Source organism: Triticum dicoccoides, chromosome 4B, assembly GCF_002162155.2.
Source record: "Triticum dicoccoides isolate Atlit2015 ecotype Zavitan chromosome 4B, WEW_v2.0, whole genome shotgun sequence".
NCBI lineage: Eukaryota > Viridiplantae > Streptophyta > Magnoliopsida > Poales > Poaceae > Triticum > Triticum dicoccoides.
In genome coordinates this window covers 632,272,576-632,291,890 of record NC_041387.1, presented here as the reverse complement: position 1 = coordinate 632,291,890, position 19,315 = coordinate 632,272,576, and the positions used below count along the sequence as shown (strand labels likewise).

At 43.6% G+C, this 19,315-nt stretch overlaps 1 protein-coding gene across 1 annotated transcript; it reads left to right on the top strand.

Annotated features, from left to right (window-relative positions):
* Window positions 1-1,913: 1,913 nt before the first annotated feature.
* Window positions 1,914-3,277, top strand: LOC119291911 (glutathione S-transferase F10-like). Its single transcript, XM_037570718.1, has 2 exons — window positions 1,914-2,174; window positions 2,262-3,277. The coding sequence occupies exons 1-2, from the start codon at window positions 1,976-1,978 to the stop codon at window positions 3,038-3,040; spliced, it is 978 nt and encodes a 325-aa protein (XP_037426615.1). The 5' UTR covers window positions 1,914-1,975; the 3' UTR covers window positions 3,041-3,277.
* Window positions 3,278-19,315: the final 16,038 nt, after the last annotated feature.

Sequence of the window (19,315 nt, the reverse complement as noted above, 5' to 3'; positions counted from 1 at the left end):
TAATAACATGCTAATTATACCTCCTTTTAAAATTCATGTTATTTGACTTTGATTTTCGTGCTAATTATACGTAATAACTAGAGTAAGATCCTTAGTGACGTAATAACATGTTAATTACGCATGAATAAAAGATATTACTTTCCTGAAAATGTCACTGAAGTAATGGAACATTCATGAACAAAAAATTGAAAACTGCCCAGAGAAAAATATTTTGACTTTTTTGTAACACAAATGAACTTGTTTCAAAGATTATTTTGCACGTTACTAAAGGTTTGGCGACGCAATTGTGTGTGTGTGCGCGCGCGCGCGTGCGTGCATGTGTGTGTGTGTGTGTGTGTGTGTGTGTGTGTGTGTGAGAGAGAGAGAGAGAGAGAGAGAGAGAGAGAGAGAGACCGTTGGTGGTGTTCACAACACTCTCGAAACAGGTTTTCGCTCCCCTTTATAAATAAAGCAACCACCACATCTATACAACAAGTTCAATTGCAGCAAAGGAAATAACAGAGTCTGCTGGGGCATCAGCACAAACACGCTCAAATAACTTAAAAGAAAAAAAGGGAAATGACCACCAAGTGTCCTGGAGCTCAGGAGCTCTGTGACGAATAAGTTAGCGCGCATTATCAGTCATCTCGTCCATCATGCAGCCAAGCCGGTCGTGACCCCTCTGTCTAGATTACGGGTGCCAGTGGTGCAATAATGCGAGCAATTTGAAGGTGGAGTCAGGGGCCAGCCTACGAAAGACCCGCTCCATAATCATCTTGTTGCGCCTGGTCGACATGGCCCATGGTTGTCTCCTCCTCCCGTTCTGGTTGGCCCGGGTTTCAAATAACCAGACCATGTCCGGGGCCTCTCAGTCGGGCCCCAGAGCATCACGGACAAAGCACCAAAGAAACTGTGCCGTCAAATGTCCACAACATACACATGCTGTCAAATAACGATAAAAAAGAAGACACAAATATAACTCAAATGCATGGGGATGTATAGCCACTCCGCTAGGTGGATCCATTAGAAATGAGTTTCTCTCTGATGACTATTTCCAAAGGTTTTAGGAGCATTTTGTCGACTAAGACTTAACCAAGTCTCAGTCAAGTAATATAGCATATAGGAAGAAGAAAGAAAAGCTGAAAGAATTTTTTGTACTAATCTAATGCAAGATCAAAGTAATATAGTATGGACTGAGACATAACGAAGTCTAAGTCGACTGAGACTTAGCAAAACTGTTTTTGTTTAGTCCTTACATGAATTAGTTTTTTTATCAGTAAATTGGTAATACATATCTCTCCACGGTATATGAGCAAGGACGCTGTAAGTTTTATTGGCAGTCCATTTTCTTTTCTTTTCCCCTGAATGAATATTGGTACTGGTCCTTATCTTTTGTCTCTTGCTTGCTTAACTGGGTTTGTATCTGTCATGTCATGATATTCTGATCTTACATGCACGTGGCACCGTGATATTTTCATCCGCCCCTAGTACTTCCATCATCTCTATTAGTGCTTGTTAAGAGGTTAGCACGTATGGTAAGATCAAAGGGTGCACTTTACACTCCAATCTTCATACATAAGCCGTATGTATTTGAACTCTGCTTTTACATTTTATCTCTTATGATAAATCTCCAGATCTTGCTCAATGCCCACACTCATTTTTGCTTGTGGCTACTGGCTATAATCATGCATCCATGCTGCCATGCATGGCAGTGCCACACACACACTGAAACACCAGACAATCTTGTGAGTGACATAGATAACCCTCCCCTTTCCCTTTGGCGCCCACCCACCTTAACCCCTTTGCTCTTTACCTCTTTTTCCCCTTTGATTTTTCCAGGCTTTAGATTTACCCTTCGACAAGCAAGGCATTTTGTTCCCTTGCTTTGGCAACTATATAAGCACACGACAGCGATCCAAACCAGGCATCGCTCACACATTTGCAGCATTCCAACAGTCTCGAGCTTTCACTTCACACTCCGGTTGAGTGCAGCGCAATGGCGAGCGTGAAGGTGTTCGGGTCGCCGATGTCGGCGGAGGTGGCGCGCGTGCTCATGTGCCTGTTCGAGAAGGACGTGGAGTTCCAGCTGATCCGCGTCGACGCCTACCGCGGCCCCAAGCGCATGCCCCAGTACCTCAAGCTCCAGCCCCTCGGCGAGGCGCTCACCTTCGAGGACGGCAGCCTCACCCTCTCCGGTAAGCTCTAGGCGGCGGTCGGCAATGGTGGTGGATGCATGGTTCAAGATGGTTCCTGATGATGGTAGCCATGTGTGCTGCATGCAGAGTCGCGGGGCATCCTGCGGCACATCTCGCACAAGTACGCCATGCAGGGCAACCCGGACCTGATCGGCACGGGGGCGCTGGAGCGCGCGTCCATCGAGCAGTGGCTGCATACCGAGGCGCAGAGCTTCGACGACCCCAGCGCCCAGATGGTCTACAGCCTCGCCTTCCTGCCGCCCGCCATGCCGCAGAAGCCCAACAACGGCGACGGCGACGGCGACGGCAACGGCGTTGGCAGTAATGGCACCAGGGCCGTGGTGAACGCGTCGGCGAAGCGCGTGACGGCGGCGGGGGCGGCCAAGGAGGAGGAGATGCGGAAGCTGTTCGAGAAGAGCCAGAGGGAGCTGGAGAAGCTGCTGGACATCTACGAGCGGCGCCTGGAGGAGGCGGAGTACCTGGCCGGCGACAAGTTCACCATCGCCGACCTGTCGCACCTGCCCAACGCCGACCGCCTCGCCGCCGACCCGCGCTCCCGCCGCATGTTCCAGCGCCGCAAGAACGTCAGCCGCTGGTGGGACAAGGTCTCGCAGCGGGAGGCCTGGACCTACGTCAAGAGCCTGCAGCGCCCGCCCACGTCCAACAGCGCCGGCGCCGACGCCGCTGCCGCGAAGAACCAGCAGCAGCCGCGGTCCGGCGAGGCGCGCGACGGCAGCAGCGACAGCCACAACTACCAGCGCGACCAGTACGCCGACGCGAGCGACGGCGGCAGCAACTACCAGCGCAGCCAGTACGGCGAGCACAGCGACTACCAGCAGAGCCGGACGGGCGACGCGCGGTACTGATCGACGGCGATCGAGTGCGAGCTTGGACCTGAGAATGCGCTGATGCATGCCTTGTTCCTGTGTTCCTCGCAATTTGCTTTTTCTGTGGCTGCAGGGGTTTACAAGTGCAAGTCCACTGGCCTGCCTGCACGTATGTGTGTTTTGTTTGCACTGGTACTGTTTTCCTTTCCTACCATTGTTGTTAATCGTCATGGCGTCTCCTTGCGTAATAAAAAGTTTGCCACTTTCTTGATGAAATTGAAATTGAAGATTTTGTTGTGCGTCAAAATGGTCCAACTTCACTTTTCACGCAAAGGGTTCAACTACTTTAATTTTAGATAGAAATGCACTAGGGTTGATGGCGGTGCCGCAGCCCGAGTAAATAGTAAAAACCAATCAGTACAGTTACTAAGCTCCCACGAAATAGACGCCTGAGAGCGATCTTGTGTTTTTTTTTGTTATGGGCCCCGCATGTCATGGCCAGGCCTCTATGTAGACCCCCTTCGTCCCTTCCACTGCACGCAACCGACGTTCCCCCTCTGGTCAAAATCCTCACGCCGCGAGAGAGTATGGCTGGTTTGGTAAGTGTTTGGGTTCGGCGCGCCGGCCGAACGCTCGGCCGGTCACGAGCGACACATAAGCGCCACGCGGCCAAAAGGGCCCGCATGCACCCGTCCTATTCTCTCAGCCACACGTATCTGCCTTATCCTCTCATCCTCCGCTCGCCTCTCCTCCATGTGCCTCTGCATCTCAAGCATATTCATCCCCTGCTCGCCTCTCTTGCTTGGCTCCAGCCAATGCGGCGATTTCTCCAGCGAGCCCACCACCGGAGAGGCATCCCTGCTCCTCTCTTGACCTCTCTCTGACTAGGAGGTCGTCGGCCCTCCCCTTCTTGCTCCCCGACGCCCCCGTGTGATGGGCACGGGTCGACTATGGATGGAGGAGGAAGCACGCCGGGGAGCTGCAGCTGGTGGATGGGAACAACTACAATCGGCCTCGCCTGGAGCTGCAACCTGCCTCGCCGGGAGCTGCAATCGACCACGGGTGGGAGCCTAATTGTGCTACTATAGGCGTTTTGATTTGATGGAACCATCACCCAATTTTTATTTTTTGCTACCACGGTAATATGTTTTTGCTGGAAGCATCAACATTTTTTGCTACCATCGATGCTTTGGTTTTGTTGGATCCAAGCCCAATTTTCATTTTTGCTACAATTATAATATTTTTTTGCTGGAACCATCCACATTTTTTGCTACCATCGGTTTTTTGGTTTTGTTGGAACAACGCCATTTTTTGCAAGTTCGCTACCACCAACCTCTTGGTTTGCTGGAACGAGCTTCATCTTTTGCTACCACCGTATTTTTGCTGGAACAATGTCCATTTTTTCAATTTTTGCTACCAGCGTTATCTAGTTTTGCTGGAAGCAGCCTATTTTTTTGCTACCACCGCTGTTTTTGGATGCGAACCACGGCGTCCGCCATTGATTCTGGAGGTGGGTTGAGGGAGAGGGATGAGGGGATGGGCAGCACCGACAAGGGGCGAGCGTCGGCGACGGACGTGCGCTGCGCGATGCGGAGGGGGTGCGGAGGTGCCGTCATGTCTCCCTCCTTTTTTTATTCAGTTTTCAATCGCGATGTGAAAAAGACGATGGGAAACGATGCCCATCAACAGCTGTGCGGGGTTCAATCAAACGGCTAGGACGCGACTGGCCCAAATTTGGGCCGGTGCGCCGGCGCCTAGCGTTGGCCGGCTGGTTTCGATTTCGGGAAGTAAGTCAGACCATCGGTGCTTTGCTGAGGGGAACCGATTTGGAGGAGGTGGTGAGGGCTTCAATGGTCGACGACGGTGCCCTGGTGGTCCTCGACGGCGGCGGCCACCTCCGGATCCCACGGTGAGTCCTCTCTCTCCCCCTCCCCCAACCACCTAGGGTTAATGTTACGAGCGAGCCGCCGCTGCTCTGTGCGCTGCGGTCAAGTGCTGACGCCGGCCACCGCGCGCCGGAGATGGTCGCTGTTGTATTCCTCCGTGCGCAACCGCGCCCTCCGTGCACTGCCGATGCTCGTGCGCGTGTGTCATCGCTGTTGCGTGCTGCTCATGCGCTGCCTCAAGGAAGTGGCTGGCCTGGTCAGCTACTGCTGGCTCATTACCTTGCGTGCCGTTGTTGCTTCTGTTATTCTTGCTTGCTACTGGTATTTAGAGATGTTGATGCTTGATTGATTGTTGATGACGCAGACCACAAATTTGAGATGAATTGCGGTGCTCCGCGGCAAGGTGCAATGGTGGGGTGCAATATCAAGAAACAACAAGGGTTTACGGTGGGGAATAGCATGGCTGCGCCTGCGGGGAGCAGCCGGGGCAGCGGCGCCTGGGAGTGCCTAGCCAACGGGGAGGAAACGTGGTTCATGAGGCAGATTGGGAATTTGGGAAATCTCAGGTGACCTGCTCATTTCTTCAGTCAAACGTGTACAAATGATAATTTGGTCACTGGTTTTGCGCATATATTTCCAATTGCAATTGAAGTGATTATTTTTAGGAAAAAAGGACAAAAGATCAAAGTGCAAAATCTGCCTACTAGGTGTTTGATAAATTGTTTATCGTATTCTCTGTCTCTCTCATCTCCGGTGGTGGCGACGCATAGGGCCTGGAGAAGGCGATGCTGGGAGCTGCAGGAGGCCAACAAGACCCTCGCTGTGGGCCGCACTGCGGTTCGTTGGTGCTAGACAGGGATGTCTACCGCCTCCATGGCCCGACAGTCTTCCTCAGCTGGCTATGGCCCGCATCCCATCCCACCCCTACTCCCTCTCACCCTCATTCAAAATTGGATACGACTCACTTTAGGGTTGACTTAAATTCCGAAAAGTAATTAGGGTTGACTTAAATTCCGAAAAGTAAACTTTGATTCACATTTGGACACTATTTTCATTTTGGGCGCTCACCTTGCTGCTGCTAATCTCTACTCGGTAATGCAGCAAACGAAGGACAGTATGAGTCTGCAGCGCAATATGTCAGTTTAACTAGCACGACTGGAAATACACACCATGTCTTCATGCACATACCGTGCAGTCTGCCGGAGCTGGACTGTGATCGAACTCTGAAAGCGTCGTGAAGCGCTCTATTAGTATATCCAGCCAACATATACTTATGCAAAAGTTCACTTTCTCTGTCCAGTTCAGATCCTTTCTTTTTTGCTTTGGTTCCTCCTTATTTCTGATGCTATGCAATGCACTTCAGGGGTTTGCTGAATTGCTAAAGTTCCAATCCTTCAATTCCAACAGAAGAATTTTTTAGAATTTGGTTCAAACAATTGGTAAGACGATAAAGATAGAAAAAATGACCCTACTGTTTCCCAATATATATGCACTATAAAAATATGTTGATTGTTGCGCCAAAAATACAAGGATGCACTTAACTGTTAGCCTGATAATTGTGAGAAAAATTGTTTTTGAAATTATCCTTTGGTTGTTAGTACTCCTCAAGCAATGTGTAATGTATGTACACATCTCAATCATTAGTTGCAGTATCTTCTGCAAATGTGTTTTGTTCATCCTAATTTTCTGCCATATTAATTAATCATTTTCTCACTTTTTTATTGAGAGGTCTATAATGTTTTTTGTTGTTGGAATCTAAAGTGCTTATAATTTATTAAGCATGGTTTGCAAGAGACTATTATGGACCAGCCATGACAATTAATAATCAGACATTGAGCGCAACAACAGTATACTGGTTAGTTTATTAGTTCTGTGGATAAGCTAGAGTTCATGACGCTGATAGTTTCTTGCAAACCATATTATCATAAGTATCATGTTGTGGCTTATTTACCTGGAATAGCTTCTCATGTGATATCCTTTTGGTAACATTCTTCCAACTTCTATGCATTACAAAAAAGAGCAGTCCTCATTTAGTATTTAAATAATAAGGTGTATTTCTAAAGCATGGTTGTGAAAGATGATATATACTGGACAAGAGACAATGGCACTGCTAGATAAATGCTCTGCACCTAGAATTGATGCGGAGTTATTTTATTCTACCAGATAAAATTGTGTAGATGTTTGGCAATTGATGATGGTTATTTACAAAAGAATATGGTATTTGTCTATTGATATACCAACTCTGATGGTTACCGATGCGCCATGGGCACCTCTCTTCCTCGACACTCAACAAGAGCCAAGGTGAGCCGCTGTCGATTCTCTGCACATAAGGTTTTTCCGTTTGCTATGTTTGAATTTCAGTACTGGGCGGCCAACACATGACTCACAAAAGCTTGATCAAATGATTGTTTGCATGCTGCTACTGACCATCATGGAGGCAATGAGGTGTGCGAGCAATTAGTCGTCAGGCAACTACCTTGGATGATGTTTATCGCTATTCCTAAAGATATTACTTTGTCCAGTACGTGCTAGCCTGATATTATACATGCCTTATGTATGCTAAGTTTGATAGCAGAGAAATCATTAGTTCATTTATCCAGAAAGGTGGTTAATATTATTTACCACTTCTTTCAGAGTATGTGGTTGCTTTGTTTCCTTTTGCATGCAAAGATTTACTTGAGCAACAATTTTACATGATCAGTACATTTAATCCACCTAGAGGAAAGAAAAATTTTGTTTCGGGCACTTAATTCCGAAGGAAAGGTTGCATACTATTTCCTAATGATAGTGATAATAAGTTATAATAGATTGAGACATAGTTTTAATTTAAGTGCAGGAGTAGTTACATTAGCAATCTAAATTTATCCTTGCCTTGAAAATAAATATTGGTGACGATATCAAGGCAATAGAAAATTTACTCTGAACTTCTGAGTACAAGCATTTGCAGATAGTTATAAAACATGCGTAAAATATCCATGCATCAATTCTTGGACTCACTTTTGAGTATGAATCGTAAGGATGAGTGTTAATTATGCCTTACATGTTTGCTTTTCTTATAATCTTCTTGGAATTTAGCAAAAATAACTGGTCATGCTTATCCAAATTATACAATCATAGTCTCGCTCAAAGTTTATTCCATTCAATGGCAACTAAGTTATCAGCAAATAGTCTCTAGCTCTATATCGCTGGCTGCGTTTATGAAAATAGTCAATTATTACATTTCAATTCCTTTCTTTTTTAGACAGATTCCACTTTTTGATTAGTGCAGCTGCCAACTTGCCATTTTGATTATGTGGTACTTTTCTTTCTGTTGCCAGTTAGAGTAAGTTTTTTGGACTATTAATAGCTATAAACGCTTGTAAGAACTTTGGGTGGATATTCATTCTCATAATCACTTATAGACTAATAATGTGGTTATTAGCATCAATGAAGCCAAAGAAATTAAGCCCAGATTCCTGTCCGTATTGGGAAGTGATTTATTGTTTGATGCTATCTAGAAACTGTAGCATTTCAAAAAAGTGTTTTGCTTCCTCTAGGATGCCGTACCAACTACATGTCTTGAGCATGATGGATATATCTGAAGGTGTAGTTCAAGTGTATCTGTATTTGCTTCTCAAAAATTTCAAGGAATACTGATCCTTTTTCCGTATCTGTATTTAGTTCTGAGCTCTCAGCGATGAACATTGGGAATGTTTATGAAAGCTAAAAATTTAACCAATCTTGTGAAGTGTATGTGTACTTTGTTATGAACTCTTGGTGATGATCAAAGGTAATACTGGTTTCAGCACTGTAGTCCCTCGGTTCAAGAATACAAGCGAAGCCAACAAGAAAATGCCAATGTAACTAAAAATCAGCCAAGCTCAGGGTTTCTTTTATGTGAAGCCTACAACAATGTTGCCAATTGCACATAAAAAAAGCACTTAACTCATGACTGACTGAAGTACGGCGCGGCAAAGCGCGCGTCACCCTCTAGTCACTTTGAAGGCTACGTTAGCAGAAGAAATTACGTTACAACTTTTTTTTACAGAAAATACCACATCTTGTGTAATCCTTTAGCAAGACCCATTGATCGGTGGCTTTGCCTCGGTTAAGCGCATTTATGACAGATGGGGCCCATCAGCTAGGCCTGTCACGAAATGGTCGAGGTCGCTCGTGGCTGGGGACCAACGAGTTAGGGACGAACACGAACCTCTCGTCTCTGGATCTCTGGATCGTGCGTTTTAGGCCGTCGTCAGCCTCGACTCCGAACAGGAGCATCACGACATCGTCACCGCGCAGGGCCCTCTGCCACTACACCGTCCTTTACCTCTGGTGCTTGGCTGAGGCACGCGACGATGGCCGCAGGGCACTTCTCCGCCGGCCTGCTTGTTGCACGCAAGGTGCTTGATGAAATGATGTAGAGATGAGGTTTTTTTTTGAAAGGAATGAGAGGAGTGTTACACAGACAAGTAGGCCCCATGTCCAGCAAACGAATTAATGTAACGGTGTGTGAGAAATTTGTGTCATGTCAGCCTGACTGTCGGGCCTCATCTGTCATAATCTCACTTAACAGAGCCAGACCCGTCGTTTAGTGGTTTTTGCAAAATGATTACACAAGACGCAGTGTTTTCTACAACAAAAAAGTTGCAACGCAGTATTTTCTGCTAACCTAACCTTCAAAATGATGGTTTCATACAATTTACTCCCGCAACCCTCTAGGAACGGTTCACCATCACCTCTGCTCCCTCGAAAAAAACTACAAGACTGAGTGTAACCCTCAGTCAAGTTAGACCCACTCTGATTCGTGACATGTGATGGAACCCACAAACCATGTACTAGAATCCCAAATACTTTCCCTAAAAAAAAGAATCCCAAATACTAATTCCATTCTGGGTGAAGCTACACCTATAGATTCTTTATGGGGGAATTACCGACTATACCTGGCCGGGTCTGGGCCTAGATTTTGAGCTTGAAGGCCGGGCTGGGCTCGGGCCCGCCATATTTGCGATTTAGCGAAGAGGCCCGGTGGGCTTTTACACTAATAGGTCGGGCATGGTCCTGATTTCTAGGCCCGACGTCCGGGCCGAACCCGGGTCGGGCCGAGGGATGGCCAAGTTTACTGACCGAGATGTGGAGAGCAGAGCAGGTTCAAATTCAGGGGGGTTGGGGTGGCTAATTAGGAGGGGCAAGTGGATCCGTACGAGCTTCTGTAGCGTTAACACCTGTAGGTCAACACTTCAAAAAATAGCACCCGTAGGTCAAGCATTTTCGTTCCATTTCCCCAACTCTCTTCCCTGAATTTGGATTCACTTGATTTTCGCATTTCATTACCTTTGCTTAGGGTTTTGACAAGACTCTCATTTGGATACGCTACCGCGCTCTAAAGAAAGTGGGTGGCCTGCCCGACATGTCAATACTCTCATGACAGGGACAACCAGCAACATCATGACAATGGTGAGTAGTGGCGGAACTTCTCAAGGGTCACTGAAACTTATTATGGGTTGTTATTACATGATATATCACAATACTTATGCCTATTCTCTCTTATTTTACAAGGTTTACATGAAGAGGGAGAATGCCAGCAGCTGTGATTCTGGGCTGGAAAAGGAGCAAATATTACAGACCTATTCTGCACAGCTCCAAAAGTCCTGAAACTCCACGAAAGTCATTTTTGGAATTAATAAAAAATACTAGCAAAAGAATCAGTGTCAGGGGGCCAACACCCTGTCCACGAGGGTGCCCCCCCTAGGGTGCGCCCCCTGCCTCGTGGGCCCCTTGACAGCCCTCCGGTGGCCATCTTCTGCTATATGAAGTCTTCTACCCTGAAAAAAAATCAGAAGCAAGATTACGGGATGAAACTCCACCGCCACGAGGCGGAACCTTGGCGGAACCAATCTAGGGCTCCGGCGGAGCTGTTCTGCCGGGGAAACTTCCCTCCGGGAGGGGCAAATCATCACCATCATCATCACCAATGATCCTCTCATCGGGAGGGGCTCAATCTCCATCAACATCTTCACCAGCACCATCTCCTCTCAAACCTCTTGTATCCAATCTTTGTACCAAAACCTCAGATTGGTACCTGTGGGTTGCTAGTAGTGTTGATTACTCCTTGTAGTTGATGCTAGTTGGTTATTTGGTGGAAGATCATATGTTCAAATCCTTAATGCATATCAATACCCCTCTGATTATGAACATGAATATGTTTTGTGAGTAGTATGTTTGTTCCCGAGGACATGGGAGAAATCTTGCTATAAGTAATCATGTGAATGTGGTATTCGTTCGATATTTTGATAAGATGTATGTTGTCTATCCTCTAGTGGTGTTATGTGAATGTCGACTACATGACACTTCACCATTGTTTGGGCCTTCCTCCTAGAGGAAGGCATTGGGAAGTAATAAGTAGATGATGGGTTGCTAGAGTGACAGAAGCTTAAACCCTAGTTTATGTGTTGCTTCGTAAGGGACCGATTTGGATCCATATGTTTCATGCTATGGTTAGGTTTACCTTAATACTCCTTTTGTAGTTGCGGATGCTTGCAATAGGGGTTAATCATAAGTGGGATGCTTGTCCAAGAAAGGGCAGTACCCAAGCATCGGTCCACCCACATAACAAATTATCAAAGTAACGAACGCGAATCATATGAGCGTGATGAAAACTAGCTTGACGATAATTCCCATGTGTCCTCGGGAGCGCTTTTCTCATATAAGAACTTGTCCAGGCTTGTCCTTTGTACAAAAAGGATTGGGCCACCTTGCTGCACCTTATTTACTTTGATTGCTTGTTACCCGTTACAAATTATCTTATCACAAAACTATCTGTTACCTACAATTTCAGCGCTTGCAGAGAATACCTTACTGAAAACCGCTTGTCATTTCCTTCTGCTCCTCGTTGGGTTCGACACTCTTACTTATCGAAAGGACTATGATAGATCCCCTACACTTGTGGGTCATCAAGACTCTTATTTGGCGCTGTTGCCGGGGAGTGAAGCGCCTTTTGTAAGTGAAACTTGGTAAGGAAAAATTTATATAGTGTGCTGAAATTTACTGTCACTTGTTACTATGGAAACTAATCCTTTGAGGGGCTTGTTCGGGGTATCTTCACCCCAACCAGTAGAGCAAAGAGTTGCTCCTCAACCTACTGAACATACTGAGAATGTTTACTTTGAAATTCCTTCGGGTATGGTCGAGAAACTGCTAGCTAATCCTTTTACAGGAGATGGAACATTACATCCCGACTTGCACCTAATCTATGTAGATGAAGTTTGTGGATTATTTAAGCTTGCAGGTATGCCTGAGGATGTTATCAAGAAGAAGGTCTTCCCTTTATATTTGAAGGGAGACGCATTGACATGGTATAGGCTATGTGATGATATGGAATCCTGGGACTATAGACGATTGAAATTGGAATTTCACCAGAAGTTTTATCCTATGCATCTTGTTCATCGTGATCGTAATTATATATATAATTTTCGGCCTCGCGAAGGAGAAAGCATCGCTCAAGCTTGGGGAGGCTTAATTCAATGTTATATTCATGCCCCAATCATGAGCTCTCAAGAGAAATGATTATTCAAAAAATGTATGCTTGGCTTTCTCTCAACAACCGCACCATACTTGATACTTCTTGTGCTGGGTCTTTTATGATGAAGACTATTGAATTCAAGTGGAATTTATTGGAAAGAATTAAACGCAACACTGAAGATTGGGATTCCGGCGATGGAAGAGGAAAGATTATTGAAAACTCTGAAGAAGCATTGTGCTGCTATTAGATATACTCTTGATGATCTTAAGGGCATTAGTCCCACTCTATGTCAACACAAAATAAAGTTTAAAGAAGATGCCAAACCAGTTATTGATCACCAAGGACGGTTAAATCCTAAGATGAAGGAAGTGGTAAGAAAGGAAATACTAAAACTCCTTGAGGTAGGTATAATTTATCCCGTTGCTAATAGTCAGTGGGTAAGTCATGTCCATTGTGTCCCTAAGAAGGGAGGTATTACTGTTGTTCCTAATGATAAAGATGAATTGATCCTGCAAAGAATTATTACAGGTTATAGGATGGCAATTGATTTCCGCAAATTAAATAAAGCTACTAAAAAGGATAATTACCCTTTACCTTTTATTGATCAAATGCTAGAAAGACTATCCAAACATACACATTTTTGCTTTCTAGATGGTTACTCTGGTTTCTCTCAAATACCTGTGCCAGCGGAGGATCAAGAAAAGACCACTTTTACTTGCCCTTTCGGTCCTTTTGCTTATAAACGTATGCCTTTTGGTTTATGTAATGCACCTGCTACTTTTCAAAGATGCATGATGGCTATATTCTCTGACTTTTGTGAAAAGATTTGTGAGGTATTCATGGATGATTTCTCTGTTTATGGATCCTCTTTTGATGATTGCTTGACCAACCTTGAATGAGTTTTGCAGAGATGCGAAGATACTAGTCTTGTTTTGAACTAGGAGAAGTGCCACTTTATGGTTAATGAAGGCATTGTCTTGGGGCATAAAATTTCTGAAAGAGGTATTGAAGTTGATAAAGCTAAAGTTGATGCAATTGAAAAGATGTCGTGTCCCAAGGACATCAAAGGTATAACAAGTTTTCTCGGTCATGCCGGTTTTTATAGGAGGTTCATTAAGGACTTTTCTAAAATTTCTAGGCCTCTGACTAATCTATTACAAAAAGATATTCCTTTTGTCTTCGATGATGATTGTGTAGAAGCATTTGAAATACTTAAGAAAGCTTTGATTTCTGCACCTATTGTTCAGCCACCTGATTGGAATTTATCCTTTGAAATTATGTGTGATGTTAGTGATTATGCTGTAGATGCTGTTCTAGGACAAAGAGTTGATAAGAAACTAAATGTTATTCAATATATATGCTAGTAAAACTTTGGACAGTGCCCAGAGAAATTATGCTACTACTGAAAAAGAATTTTTAGCAGTTGTATTTGCTTGTGATAAGTTCAGACCTTATATTGTTGATTCTAAAGTAACTATTCACACTGATCATGCTGCTATTAAATATCTTATGAAAAAGAAAGATACTAAACCTAGACTTATTAGATGGGTTCTCTTGCTACAAGAATTTTATTTACATATTATTGATAGAAAGGGAGTTGAGAACCCCGTTGTAGACAACTTATCTAGGTTAGAGAATATTTTTGATGACCCACTACCTATTAATGATAGTTTTCCTGATGAACACTTAGCTGTCATAAATGCTTCTCATACTGCTCCATGGTATATTTATTATGCTAATTATATTGTTGCTAAATTCATACCACCTAGTTTTACATACCAGCAAAAGAAAAACTTCTTCTATGATTTAAGACATTACTTCTGGGATGACCCACACCTTTATAAAGAAGGAGTAGATTGTGTTATTAGACATTGTGTACCTAAGCATGAACAGGAACAGATCCTACGCAAGTGTCACTCTGAGGCATATGGAGGACACCACGCTGGAGATAGAACTGCACATCCGGTTTGATGGTGTTATTGCAATCCGGTTTTTATTGGCCTACTCTCTTCAAAGATGCCCGTAAGTCTGTCTTGTCTTGTGATGAATGCCAAAGAATTGGTAATATTAGTAAACATCAAGAAATGCCTATGAACTATTCTCTTGTTATTGAGCCATTTGATGTTTGGGGCTTTGATTATATGAGACCTTTTCCTACCTCTAATGGGTATACACATATTTTAGTTGCCGTTGATTATGTTACTAAGTGGGCAGAAGCTATTCCAACTAGTAGTGCTGATCATAACACCTCTATTAAAATGCTTAAAGAAGTTATTTTTCCGAGGTTTGGAGTCCCTAGATACTTAATGACTGATGGTGGTTCATATTTTATTCATGGTGCTTTTCGTAAAATGCTTTCTAAGTATGATGTTAATCATAGAATTGCATCTCCTTATCACCCATAGTCTAGTGGCCAAGTAGAGCTGAGTAACAGAGAGCTTAAATTAATTTTGCAAAAGACTATCAATAGATCTAGAAAGAATTGGTCCAAGAAACTTGATGATGCATTATGGGCTTATAGAACTGCATATAAAAATCCTATGGGTATGTCTCCATATAAAATGGTTTATGGAAAAGCTTGTCACTTACCTCTCGAACTAGAACATAAGGCATATTGGGCTATTAAAGAGCTCAATTATGATTTCAAACTTGCTGGTGAGAAGAGGTTATTTGACATTAGCTCACTTGATGAATGGAGAACCCAAGCTTATGAAAATGCCAAACTGTTTAAGGAAAAGGTTAAAAGATGGCATGACAAAAGGATACAAAAGCATGAGTTTAATGTAGGTGACTATGTGTTGCTTTTCAACTCTCTTTTAAGTTTTTTGCAGGAAAACTTCTCTCTAAATGGGAAGGCCCTTATGTTATTGAGGAAGTCTATCGTTCCGGTGCCATAAAAATCAACAACTTCGAAGGCACAAATCCAAAGGTGGTGAACGGTCAAAGAATCAAACATTATATCTCAGGTAACCCAATAAATGTTATAACTTATGTTATTGAAACCGTCACCCCGGACGAATACATAAGGGACACTTTCCAGAACGTTCCAGACTCCGAAAAGGAATAGGTACGTGGTACGGTAAGTAAACCGACTCCAAATCAATTCTAACAGCAGTATTTCTCCATTTTGGAATATTTAAGAAAATAGGAAAATAAAAAGTAGCCCGTGAAGGACACGAGGCGTCCACGAGGGTGGAGGGCGCGCCCCCAGCCTCGTGGGCACATCGTGTGCTCTCCGGACTCCTTTTTCTTGCACGATACTTCTTTTGGGCGGTAAAAATTCATTATATAATCTCCCGAAGGTTTTGACCACCATATCACGCAAATATCCTCTGTCTTTGTTTTGAGTTGTTTCTGTCGTAGGCTAGAACAATATGTGATCCCAGGATTCGGAGAGAGAAAGCTATGTGGCTGATTACCTTGCAGACCCGAAGGTCTACGGGGACGTGGACCATCATGGTTGGACCATGGAGGAAGGAGAAGACTACAAGCCTAAGGGAAAGGAGGAGACGAGCTTAGATGAAGAAGAAGTCCCATTACATCAACCTGGGTACATGCATGTGGAGTTTAAAAATTCAAGCCTCCCTGATAGAGCAAAGAAACCTAAGATCGAGTTTATCCCTTTTCGTCTCTTGCACGAGAACAAACAGGAACTGTGCAAAAAGATATTAAGCCTTGAGCAGGAGATCGATGATCTAAGGGAGCAAAATTCTATCCTCAAACGCAAATGAAGGAAGAAGCCTACATCATCAACAACACCACCTTCTTCACCAGCAAAGAAGACATAATCACATGGGTATGGGCACTCCCCTTGGCAACTACCAAGCTTGGGGGAGGTGCCCCGGTATCGTATCTCATCACACTCCTATCTTTATAATTTTTCTTAGTTCGATCCCTTTAGTAATATCTCGATCTAGTAGAATAAAGTTTTGGTATGATTTACTTTTGAGTTTTGCCTTATGGTCCCTTTATGTAATCGAGTTCGTGAGCTATATTTAAGAAAGATTAGTGTTGAGTAAAGGGCTTTGCTGTTTTGCCATGATCTTGAAATAATAAAAAGGAATAAAGATATCATATCGATCTTATGAAGAATAATGACTTCACATATAAAGAGTATGATGAATAAAAGTTGTTGAGAGTTGGCAAACATAGTTTTGGTCATTGTTGCAATTAATAGGAAGTAATAAAGAAAGAGAGGTTCTCACATGCAAATATACTATCTTGGACATCTTTTATGATTGTGAGCACTCATTAAAGTATGACATGCTAAAAGAGTTGATGTTGGACAAGGAAGACAATGTATTGGGTTATGTTTTCTCACATCTTAGTTAAAGTATATTGTCATGGATCGTCCAACATGTTGAGCTTGCCTTTCCCTCTCATGCTAGCCAAGTTCCTTGAACTAAGTAGAAATTACTTGTGCTTCCGAAATACCCTTAAACTAGTTTTGCCATGAGAGTCCACCATATCTACCTATGGATTGAGTAAGATCCTTCAAGTAAGTTGTCATGTTGCATGCAATAAAAATTGCTCTCTAAATATGTATGACTTATTAGTGTGTAGAAAATAAGTTTTATACGATATTGTGATATGGAAGTAATAAAAGCGATGGACTGCATAATAAAGGTTCATATCACAAGTGGCAATATAAAGTGACGTTCTTTTGCATTAAGATTTCGTGCATCCAACCATAAAAGCACATGACAACCTCTGCTTCCCTCTTCGAAGGGCCTACCTTTTACTTTATGTCTTATACCTTATGCAAGAGCCAAGGTGATCTTCACCTTTCCTTTTTACATTTTATCCTTTGGCAAGCACCTCGTGTTGGGAAGATCCTGAGGTAACAGGTTATTGTTGACATTACCCTTGAGGTAAAAGGTTGGGAGGCAATACTATAAGCCCCTATCTTTCTCTGTGTCCGATTAAAACTCCAAACCCATAAGTATTGCGTGAGTGTTAGCAATTGTGAAAGACTAAATGATGGTTGAGTATGTGGACTTGCTGAAAAGCTCTTATATTGACTCTTTCCGATGTTATGATAAATTGCAATTGCTTCAATGACCAAGATTATAGTTGTTAGTTTTCAATGAAGTTTTTGTTTTTGAGTCATACTTGACATTGTGAATAGATTGTTACTTCAACATAAGTAATCATATGACAATATATATATATGTTGTTATAATAATGATCATGATGCCTTCATGTCCGTATTTTTTTATCGACACCTCTATCTTTAAACATGTGGACATATTTTTTGATATCGGCTTCCGCTTGAGGACAGGTGAGGTCTAAGCTTGGGGGAGTTGATACGTCCATTTTGCATCATGCTCTCATATTGATATTTATTGTATTATGGGCTGTTATTACATGATATATCACAATACTTATGCCTATTCTCTCTTATTTTACAAGGTTTACATGAAGAGGGAGATTGCTGGCAGCTGGGTTTCTGGGCTGGAAACGGAGCAAAAAGTCCTGAAACTCCACCAAAGTCATTTTTGGAATTAAAAAAAATATTGGCGAAAGAATCAGTGTCAAGGGGCCCACACCCTGTCCACGAGGGTGGGGGGGGCCTGCCTCGTGGGCCCCCTGACAGCTCTCCGGTGGCCATCTTCTGCTATATGAAGTCTTTTACCCTGAAAAAAATCAGAAGCAAGCTTATGGGACGAAACTCTGCCGCCACGAGGCGGAACCTTGGTGAAACCAATCTATGGCTCCGGCGGAGCTGTTCTGCTGGGGAAACTTCCCTCCGGAAGGGGGAAATCATCACCATCGTCATCACCTACGATCCTCTCATCAGGAGGGGGTCAATCTCCATCAACATCTTCACCAGCACCATCTCCTCTCAAACCCTAGTTCATCTCTTTTATCCAATCTTTGTATCAAAACCTCAGATTGGTACCTGTGGGTTGCTAGTAGTGTTGAAGTTGATGCTAGTTGGTTATTTGGTGGAAGATCATATGTTCGGATCCTTAATGCATATCAATACCCCTCTGATTATGAACATGAATATGATTTGTGAGTAACACGTTTATTCCTGAGGACATGGGAGAAGTCTTGCTATAAGTAGTCATGTGAATTTGGTATTCGTTCGCTATTTTGATAAGATGTATGTTGTCTATCCTCTGGTGGTGTTATGTGAACGTCGACTACAATGACACTTCACCATTATTTGGGCCTAGAGGAAGGCATTGGGAAGTAATAAGTAGATGATGGGTTGCTAGAGTGACAGAAGCTTAAACCCTAGTTTATGCGTTGCTTCGTAAGGGACTGATTTGGATCCATATGTTTCATGCTATGGTTAGATTTACCTTAATACTTCTTTTGTAGTTGCGGATGCTTGCAATAGGGGTTAATCATAAGTGGGATGCTTGTCCAAAAAAGAGCAGAACCCAAGCACTGGTCCACCCACATATCAAATTATCAAAGTAACGAACGCGAATCATATGAACGTGATTAAAACTAGCTTGACGATAATTCCCATGTGTCCTCGGGAGGATTTTCTCATATAAGAACTTGTCCAGGCTTGTCCTTTGTACAAAAAGGATTGGGCCACCTTGCTGCACCTTATTTACTTTCATTGCTTGTTACCCGTTACAAATTATCTTATCACAAAACTATCTGTTACCTGCAATTTCAGCGCTTGCAGAGAATACCTTACTGAAAACCGATTGTCATTTCCTTCTGCTCCTCGTTGGGTTCGACACTCTTACTTATCAAAAGGACTACGATAGATCCCCTACACTTGTGGGTCATCAGTCACAACCTGGGCTCTCCCCCCTCCCCCATCCATCCACCCATGTTTTTTCCCTAGTATATCCCCTAGTATTTAGCCCATGTGTCAAGTAAAAGAGGCCCAAAATGCATTTTGTTTGCCCCCCCCCCCAGCCCATTGCCCCCCTATAGATCAGCCCAACACTGATGGTGAGC